We start from the raw sequence: 10,403 nt of genomic DNA, 5'->3' as shown, positions 1-10,403 counted from the left end.
AATAGAGACCTGTGAATATAAATAAGCGTAACCTTATACTAGTGCGTTATTCTCACCCGGACTCCCCTTTGTTTATCGCCAGCCTCAGATTTATGAATGAGATGAGCGAAAATACTACGTCACGCAGACGCAGCAGAAAGTTAACTATTTTAATCATTCATAAACAATCTCCTCCGCGACACATACAATACGATCATTGTTTTTTATTTTTTTCTATAAAACACCATTCGAAACTATTGCATTTAACACGATATTAATATAATGTTTCCATTTGTGAATAAACGTAATTGGAGAACTCAAACCTCTTGCATAAATTATACAACTCTTTCTTGCGCGGATACGCGTAGTAATTGGGCGAATCATACCTAGGCCGTACCGACCTGAATTTTACACTAAGCACTTTAGACGGTCGCTAAAGCTACCCACGAATGAATACACTTCATTTAGTCCATTGGCTGATTTGAGAATACCACCAGCCGCGTCTTTCTAACACTGTTTTGCTGCGTGTTCAGCATAAAACAATTTTATCTCTATTATGAAAAGGCATGATAGATAGAACAGTTTCACACTCAACTCTTCACATCAAAACAATTTGTGCGTAGATTTTACACCTCCGTCAGTTCGCGGTTAGAGTGTGTGTGAATGTCAGATACAGGTCATCGCTGCGTCTTCACGACTACCTTATGTGCTGACCGGAGTTCGCGGTCAGTAAAATAATCGTTATATAATAAAGACGCTATAGCGTGAACTAGGTGAACTGGAATTTTCTTTAGACCAGAAAGGCTATAAATGATAGGCTATATATAAATTTAAGCTTGCTTTCTTAGTTCATTCTTATTTATTTTTGTGTCCTATATCTCACACTTATCTGTTTCAAATAATGTGTTAATAGATTCACATATATATTTATGTTTGACAACTGATTACCAAAACAATTTGGTATAGATAAAGTACCGCTTAAGTATATAGGCACATGATTTTTGTTGATTTTTACCAACAAAATATTTGTTGCAGCCAGTTCATGTGTCAACGAGCGCAAATTGTGAAAGATGGCTTGAAAAAATTCAGTTCAGAGTTCAAAGCGCCACCTTGCAACAAACAGCGCCATGGAAACAGCTGTGGAGTGTTTGCATTGATGGTAATAAATTAACTTCATATTTCTATACAGAGGTCACTTTGTCGTACTGTCGGTCGGTCTGTCGGTCTGTCCCGAAATTTCATCCGATCTTCACCAAACTTGGTCACAAGTTGTATCTTGATGATGTTTAAGCCAAGTATGAATATGGGTCATGCTGGGTCAAAAACTAGGTCATGGGGTCACTTAGTGTGTTTTAAACCGAAAGTTTGTCCGGACCATAACTATGTCCTTTACCGTTAGATTTTAAAATAACTTGGTACATGTGTTCACCATCATGGGACGGTGTGTTGCGTGAAAAAAGTATGTCGATATCTCCAAGATCAAGGTCACACTTGGAGTTCAAGGGTCAAATGCTTGTCCGGGCCATAACTTTATCATTTATTGTGAGATTTTAAAATCATTTGGCAAATTTGTTCACCATCATGGGACGGTGTGTCGCGCGAAAGAATTACTTCAATATCTCGAAGGTCAAGGTAACACTTTCAGTTCAAAGATTAAAAATGGCCATAAATGAGCTTGTCTGGGCAATAACTATGTCATTCATTGTGAGATTTTAAAATCATTTGGCATATTTGTTCACCATCATTGGACGGTGTGTCGCGCAAAAAAATTACGTCGATAACTCCAAGTTCAAGGTCACACTTTGAGTTCAAAGGTAAAAAAAGGCCATAAATGAGCTTGTCCAGGCCATAACTATGTTGTTCATTGTGAGATTTTAAAATCATTTGGCACATTTGTTCACCATTATTGGACGGTGTGTTGCGCAAAAGAATTACGTATATATCTGTAACGTCAAGGTCACACTGTGAGTTCAAAGGTCAAAATTGGCCATAAATGATCTTGTCCGGGCCATAACTATGTCATTTATTGTGAGATTTTAAAAATACATGGTACATTTGTTCACAGTCATTGGACGATGTGTCATGCAAAAGAATTATGTCGATAACTCCAAGGTCTAGGTCACACTTGGAGTTCAAAAGTAAAAAAAATGGCCATAAATTTGGACTGCATGTCATGCTAAAGAATTCAAGAGTTCAAAGGTCGAAATTGCCATAAATGATAATGGCATTATCATTCTTAAAAATCGCCATAAATTTGATTCTCTTGTTTTGTGAAGACAGCATGCAAAATAGTCTGTGTCAATGCGGCACGTGGGGGTATTTGTAACGTCTGTGACAAAGCTCTAGTTTGCTTAGTAAAGATCTGCATTAAATTTTATTCAACAAAATAATGGGAGAATGTAGAATATAATCATAGTACCTTTCTGTTGGTGCATTGGTTTTTAGAGCCTTGCATTTTTTTTAATTTATAAAGGACATGATATTTCATATGTAATATCATAACCTGAGGATCAAACTGTGTTATAGAGTCCCACTTTTGTCAAATAACCCTGAAAAAAGGTTAAACAAGAAGATTACTCATATTTTAATTTTTATGAATGTGTCATATAATGAAAAAAAGCATTCTCTTTGCTCCATTATATAATTCTGTATGAAAAGTTGTTTTTCAGTGTCTTAATGTGATTGTATATTTATGATGCATAAAACATTAATACTTTTCACTGTCAAACTATCGTTCTTGCAATTTTATTTTCAGAAATAGTATTTTTTGTGAACACTTAATCTAGTGAATATATGCTTTTCTTATTGCAAACAAATGTTGTTTTTTAAGTTAAGTATGAATGACTTTTACTTTATTTCCAGACTGCCAAATGTTTGGTCATGAAAAAGCATCCCACAATGTTGCGACAGGCCCATGATTCAGTTTATCGAGACTAGTCGTGAGACGCAGACTTCTGATTCATGGGGTGCGGCAAACATATCTGTGCGACTCGATGACTTCACTGTAAAGACCCGCACGGCATTAAAATGGATATTATCAATATGTGTTGTTTCTCGAAAATATGTTTTTGTAGCAGGAAGTGCTTTGGGCTCGATTAATCTGAGAACTCAACAAAATATTAATAAAATCCTTCTGTGCCAAAAGCATATTGACTTAAATTAATTAATCCCGATGGCGTAAATGACTTATCATTTCATGTTCATGAACCGGTTTTAAAATACTTTGTAGACTTATCTGCTAGGCGGTGAGGACTTTTAGACCACCTGATAAACTTCAACTTTATTTGCCCTAGTTCAGTAACCGACTAAAGATATGCTAACATAATACTGATGACTGATGAGTCTGTTGTGTCTTATATTCTCATTGCTACTTAAAATATTTAGTCTATTTCAACGTTTAGACTAATAATAAGCAAATTCGTTAAATTGATATCCCCCGCCAAATAAATTTTGATTATTGATGGGAGCAGAACTAACAGAAAAGTTTATTTGAAGGGTTGTACCCTTATCTCACTTATTTAAAAGCAACAACATAAAAAAACAATTGGCAATAACTCTTATTTGAGAAAGTGTAGGGTTATAGATTTTGTGCATGACACCTCTCCTCATTGTTATCTTAACATCCATTAAATTTCATCTTTAAATCGTGTATAGTATCTGTGATATAGTCCTGTAAAGTAACATCAGACATGTACATATGTACTAGGGTTATGTTTCTTGTGCATGGCACTTATTCTCATTGACAATTATACACCTATGAAATTTCATGTTGAAATCTTGTATTTATAGTTTCTGAGATAAAGCCCTGAGAAGTTACATCATACAAAAACAACAAAGGGCAATAACTCTTATTTAAGAAAGTGAAGGGTTGTGGTTCTTATGCATGGTTCTATAAATGAGATATAGCCCTGAAAAGTTACATCATAAAATGACAATAACAAGTAAGGGCATTAACCGTTATGTAAGAAAGTATACGGTTATGGTTCTCGTGCATTGATAATTATACACCCATTAAGTTTCATGTTAAAATCTTGTATAGTATCTGAGATATAGCCCTAGTTACATCATACAAAAACAACAAAGCGAAATAACTCTTATATCAGAAAGTGGCGGGTTATGGTTCTTGTGCATGGCACCTCTCCTCAGCTATATTTATACACCCATAAAGTTTCATGTTGAAAATTTATATTGAGTTTCTGAGATAAAGCACTGAAAAGTTTGTGAGTGACTGCACTGACAGACAGACCAACGGTACGTTTAAGTATATTTAGCGTACCCGGGGTACATTAAAGTATACTTAAGAGTACACAGGGTACTTTAAAGCATTACCCGAGCCGAACCAACAATTACCAATCGAGCTTATTGACATATTAAATAAATGATGAATGTGGTAACTATGATTGTGTGAAATATAATACAATAGTTTTCCTGAATTGATATATATATATATATATATATATATATATATATATATATATATATATATATATATATATATATATATATATATATATATATATATATAATCTGAAAATATTTTCTTAAATCAATGTTGTATCTTTGTATTAAAAAACTGCAACACTCAGGACTGGAAATTAGGCATTACCATATTTCTTTACAACGTAATGCATGTACATCATCGATATATATAACATTTAAAACGAAAATCGTTTTAAAATTCAAATGTTTGCATGGTGTTAGAACTACTGCTTTGATATCTTTGTTGTGAACAATGTGTTTAGGTTCAACGTCCGAAAAAAAAGATGTCCGAAAATAACTGCAAGCTGTTAAAACGCGAAATTAAGTTGAATTGAAACAACAATGCGTTAAATATTATTTTTCATCAATCTGACATTTTTCACGGCGACTGATCAGAGCAATATCACGGGGGTACTGTGAAAATCGTCAGATCTCACGATCTGACAATATTAACGCTACACCGGTCTATTTCGTTTCCGTAGAGATAGCTTATGTCGTCCGTTTGTAAGCTCAAATTTGATTGGCTGACGTGTTCAATGGCTTATTCTAAAAATAAATGCTGCTCGAGCAGCACGAGCAGGAATTTTGCTGCTCGACCAGCATTTAAATGCTGCTCGACCAGTAAATTGCTGCTCGAGCAGCAATATGCTGCTCGAACAGCACTTAAATGCTGCTCGAGCAGAAGTTAAAGTTTCGACCCCTTTGGTGCGCCATAAGAAAGATGTTAAATGAAGATATCCAGCGATATAATTATGGTATGTCAATAATAGATTCTTAATGTGTTTTCAACAATACCATGATAAATATTATTTTTAATTAATTTAACAAGAATCATTCCACCATATTGACTAATATATTAAGCATTAGCGCGATGATTCTCGATACTGGTAATACTCGAATCATATAGCAATGCCCGACAAACCACTAAAACAGGTTTGTTCGAAGAACGCGCGTATAAATATTTAAAATATGTACGGATACTTCGCGTGTGGCCGGTTGACTCATATGTTTCAATTTCACTTCCATTATTCTTTTGGTTTTCTGTTTTGTATCTATAGGTTTATGACCAGCAATATGTAATAATGTAAAATAAGCCGCAAATCTCCGCGTAACATCCCGTACTGCGTGAGATGCAGCTAAGAACTGCACAGAAAAAGGCATTCGCTATCCTTGATCTCATTCATTGAACTCTTTACCTTTCATAAACTCCAACCAAAATCAACCCCGTATATCTTTTTAAAAGATATTTCTTGTTTCTAATTATCTGTTTTGAGATCGTTTGCCGGCATCGTTTAAAAGCAATACATCAGAACGACACAACTGAAAAAGCAATGAGGGGTAGATTATTTCCATGTTTGTAATGGGAAGATTATTTTCTGTATGTTATTAGTTTTTAAAGACATGTGAAGGTGATTAAGAATAGTATTTTCTTCTGTTAAACTCCGATATTTTTTGTTTACGTTGTTAATAAATGATAACTTTTTTGTCGCATATAATGTAATCATTTTTTGTATTATATTTAACGATTGTTTACATAATTTACCATAAATTGCTAAAATTCCTTCATTTGTAACATATATAGTACAAGTTATATTAAGAGTCAGTATTACAAAAAAGTAAACAACTTATTTTTTATTCGAACTCGTTTGTCTTTTGCCTGTATAATTGATTTTGGTGTAAACACAACTGTTACTTAAGATACCATCATTTTACAGCTGGATACACATCTGTTATAGCTGCGGAATATGTTGTCAGAGTTGTTGCAATCGAACTGGCATGTCAACTACATTTATAAAAAGAAGCGCGTCGTTAACAACAGGTCTTATGCCATATGCGGTCAGCGTGGCTCCAGAACGACCTGCGCATCCGCGAAGTATGTCCGTTGATAATACTAAAAAACATTTTGTTACTTTGTAGCGGCCAGCGAAGCTCTTGGCCAGACTGCGCAGTTGCGCAGTTGCGCAGTTGCGCGGGCTGGTCGGGAGCTACGCTGGCGGCATATGACATAAGAGCCATTTTCCATTACCACTTTAATAAAGATACAAATTAGTTTTTAAAGATTGAAAAGAATATATTTACTTGATTGAAAAGCAGTCGAAATGTAAAAGAGACCGTCATTACGTGAAAACTTAAAGAAAAAAGAACACGAAATTGAACCATGACCTTTATAAACAAAACAAAACATTTTTACAACGTACACACAAAAGATGCTTTTTCATTGAAAATACTAACCATCATCTGCATTCATCAATCTTAAGACATGTGGGAAACGCGATACTTAATACATTATTTTACACAATCGATCGCTACACATGTATTGTTAAAGTAGGTTGCACTATCAAAAATTTACATTTTGATTATTTCTCATGTTACCATGTATTACCGGTTGTTTCCTAGTATTCATTTTTGCGCTGTAGTTGCATCTTTTTTTTGGGTTGTTTAGTATTCTTATCCTGAAATTTGTTCGCCTTTCCAGTTTCTGGAGGTTTTGGAAGTGGTCTTGATATCGGTGACGTCATCTCCACCCGAATCTGAGACTCAACGGTGCGTTCAGGTTCAGTTCTGTGCGAACCAACATTCAGCAATTCTTCCTTAGTGTACGGCGGAGCTTTAGGGCGGTGCTGATTTCTTTCTCTCAACACCCACGGACAAATAATAGAATCCCCTTGAACTAGGGCTGGCCATTCCACAGTACACAGTTTATGTAACTTATCGAGACCCTCAAAGCTGTTAAGAAGTTGCTTTGGACATTCTTTGTTCGGATCAGTGACCAGCAGAATAGGAGGTTCCTCTTCAAAAGCCGCCGCCCAAGAAAACTCTATGCATTTTAGAAAGTAGTTATCCATTGCCTTTTGGAATTCATCGGAGGTGTTAGGCACTGTACAAAGCTGTTTGTGTTTACTTAGTATAGCGTCTCTGATGTTCTGTAAGCAAATGCTTGTTCTAATTATCACAACACTGGAGCGCAGGCTTTTGCATAAGATAATCTTCGCAAACGCAATCAATTTACATAACAATCTGTCACAAAATATATTTGTCTTTTTGGGAATATTATATCATTATTTCAACAAAAAGTTTTTGTTTACTCACTGATACATAAGCTGAATCCTTACCCAAATAGTTTTACTTATTGTGGTTTAATAAGATGATAGTTTTTAGCCATTACAAGAGAATCTATATCTATACAACATTAAACATTTATTCAAAACTATACATTGTAAAGTTATTTTATGAAGTGCACACCATTAACGTGAAAATGCGTATTTGCGACAACGTTCATGGGAATAAGCTTACCTTTTTGATTGCATTTATACAAAACGGCATTGCTTTGAATTGGCACTGGGCACTTAACTCATTTAACTCCTCCTGGAAATCGAGGAGGAATGAAAAACAACTCATGTTAAAGAAGTCATTTAAATTAATTTCATAGCCTTTAAACAAATTCAATAACTGCACTGGACAATGGCCCTATTTGGTTATTATAAATTTAATGCATTCTGCAATTTGCGTACCTCATTTTTATCGAAGGCTTTCAAAGCCGTCTGTCCATCAAGAATCCTTTCAAAGGCGGCGCCAGGTTGGATCACCTGGTACACGATTTGCGCACGTGAATCCTGCATAAACTGTCTTGCCGTTTCGTATGATTTCTAAGAAGGCAAAAACACACGAAATATTAAGTTGCCAGTACCAACGCCTTTTGTATTGCTACAAAAAACGTACACATTCGCACTATTGTTCATTAACCAGCTTTATTCACTTAAACATTTATACATTGTATCAACATTATTTAAGGCATAACCGTGAAATATTTAAAAAATAGAATGAATTGATATAAATAATAAGATGAACCGATTACATAAATTATGAATCTGTTCGACTTTCAAGGTTTCAATTGACATTTTATTTATTCAATCTGATTTGCAAGTATCGATTTTTTTAAAAACGATTTCATTATGTTCAGATATTTGTACCTTAAGAATAGTGAGTAACTTCTCGTGCACGAGTTGAACTTGTTCCTTAGTTTCCGGGATTAAGTACCGGAAGATATTTTTCCCCTCGTTGTCTTTCAGGTCCTGCCACAGTTTCAAGGGGTCCAAAGGTTCATCCCCTGGGTTCTCCACCCCTCCATCGCGCAGCTTCGTTATCCTTGAGAGATCATTAACATTTTCAGTTGTTCACAGTTGATATTCCATGATAATTACAATTACAGAACAACAAGATATTTCTTTTATATCAATACAACCGACCTTGGCTATTGAAACATTGCGCATAATGTTTGTGCGTAAAAAACCGTCCCAGATAAGCATTTTAAGTCAGCACAGGCTTATCATTGACCATAATTTCTGCTTTATGCAATGTTGTGTTTAAAAGAAGTCTCTGCTAAACGAAAGTCTACTCTAGGCGAAAAGTTTCGTAATTGATAGGCGTGTGCGAACTGCACAGCTTATCTGTCACAATAATTAACGCAAATGAATTACTCCAGGTTTTCCCAGAGACCGGTCTAATAATAGTTAACAGAAACACCAGTAGCAACAACAACTGCTTCTTTTAGGGCACCACTTAAGTAAATACTGTTAGCAGTACCCCTGATAGTTACACAACATACCTGCTGCATTTATCCCGATATTACTGCTTATTGCATAACTTACTATTATTATTATTTATACTAAATATTCTTCTACATAAATGCATGTCATGACTCAAACTATGCATTACTGTTGACTATTATGGAATTTAAGTACGTTAATTTTATTTTATTTGGGATTTAAATTATTACCGGTGTTTCAATGACTTGATTTCTTCATTATCTTCTTCTATCTCCGTTTTCAATTGTTCTTCTGCCTGTTTTCGTAAAATGGTATATTTCTCATTCAATATCATTTCTTAATGTTTTTTCAGCGATGTTTGGTCAATAAATATGTGCCTGTCAATCTGTTGCAAACACATTGGCGATAAAAGTTCATATTCAGTAAGTTTATTAAAATTTGCGTGTATTGATTATATGAGTCATGTCTTATGTTTGTTGTCTCATGTTTTTTTACGACAGTAAAGTGATCGTCAACGAATGAAATAGTTAAATAAAGAAAAAACATGGCCACCGCCATGTTACATTTAATTGGTTTACCTTTAATTGTTTTACTTGAAGAAACTTTTGCATGTCCCTGATACTGTCTGTAACAAACGCCTTTGTTTTAGGATCCTTGCTTTCCAACAATTCTTCGGCAACCTTCATATACTCATTCAGGTCGTTCGTAAACAGCTCGTCTACTGTCACAGCCATCGTACTCTTAGCTTGTCTGTTAAATGTTTTCAGTGAATATCTTCTCCGTCTGCTTGGATATGCAACAGCATATTACAATAATACCATCATTTGTGTGACGCGATTTTCAAGAATAAAGATTATATATGAGAATTAAACCCTATGTTTCACACCGCAGATTTGTCATTGTGCTTCTGACATAAGAGTAGAGTGGAACGCTTATGAAAATATTACATTTGTAAACATATTGTAACTATCATCTTGTACTGGTAAAACTTCGGTGTTAAATATGATACATGCAGCGGATAACCACAATATGACATTTTAATGTTGTTAAAATACGATCTATAAAACCGTAAATAAATTTAATAAATCTGGAATTTATAAATTCTTTGGTTCATGTCTTCGAAGGGTGTTCAGGTCATTATAATACACACATGCACTACTTTGCCCAGCAATTTCCTAATTGGGTTATAGTTGTAAAAACACTCGTAACGAATAAACTTTGCATCGGATTGCATGGCATCAATTTATTTCAGAATGATTTTTAAAGCGACATTTCCTTTATATTTGCACTGTTTTCGTTTTCGATTTTTTTACAGCTGAACTTACATAACTGGCTCTATTTAATGCTATATAATATAGTATTACGTACACTGAACTAGTCATAGCAGCATATATTCGA

The 10,403-nt window shown here is 34.7% G+C and overlaps 1 protein-coding gene and 1 long non-coding RNA gene across 2 annotated transcripts; one reads left to right on the top strand and one right to left on the bottom strand.

Moving 5' to 3' along the window:
• The first annotated feature begins 1,013 nt into the window (after positions 1-1,013).
• On the top strand, positions 1,014-3,020 carry LOC127877857 (uncharacterized). Its single transcript, XR_008048641.1, has 2 exons — positions 1,014-1,138; positions 2,842-3,020. It is a non-coding gene; the product is annotated as an uncharacterized LOC127877857 (long non-coding RNA).
• Positions 3,021-6,851: 3,831 nt separating this feature from the next.
• Positions 6,852-9,824, bottom strand: LOC127878243 (uncharacterized). The gene is made up of 6 exons (XM_052424762.1): positions 9,584-9,824; positions 9,236-9,300; positions 8,430-8,604; positions 7,971-8,105; positions 7,753-7,824; positions 6,852-7,382 (listed from the first exon to the last, which is right to left on the bottom strand). Exons 1-6 carry the CDS (start codon positions 9,737-9,739, stop codon positions 6,852-6,854), a joined length of 1,134 nt encoding a protein of 377 aa, XP_052280722.1. The 5' UTR covers positions 9,740-9,824.
• Positions 9,825-10,403: the final 579 nt, after the last annotated feature.

This window comes from Dreissena polymorpha, chromosome 4 (assembly GCF_020536995.1).
Source record: "Dreissena polymorpha isolate Duluth1 chromosome 4, UMN_Dpol_1.0, whole genome shotgun sequence".
NCBI classification, from domain to species: Eukaryota; Metazoa; Mollusca; class Bivalvia; order Myida; family Dreissenidae; genus Dreissena; species Dreissena polymorpha.
The sequence above is the reverse complement of the archived record's forward strand: the minus strand, read 5'-3'. Positions and strand labels throughout refer to the sequence as shown.

Excerpts from the sequence above, each read along its gene's own strand:
- LOC127878243 (XM_052424762.1), bottom strand. The coding sequence starts at position 9,739 with ATGGCTGTGACAGTAGACGAGCTGTTTACGAACGACCTGAATGAGTAT. Across the intron at positions 8,605-9,235 it reads ATCAAGTCATTGAAACACCG|GATAACGAAGCTGCGCGATG; the intron begins GTAATAATTTAA and ends TGATCTCTCAAG. Across the intron at positions 7,383-7,752 it reads GTATAAATGCAATCAAAAAG|AACATCAGAGACGCTATACT; the intron begins GTAAGCTTATTC and ends ATTTGCTTACAG.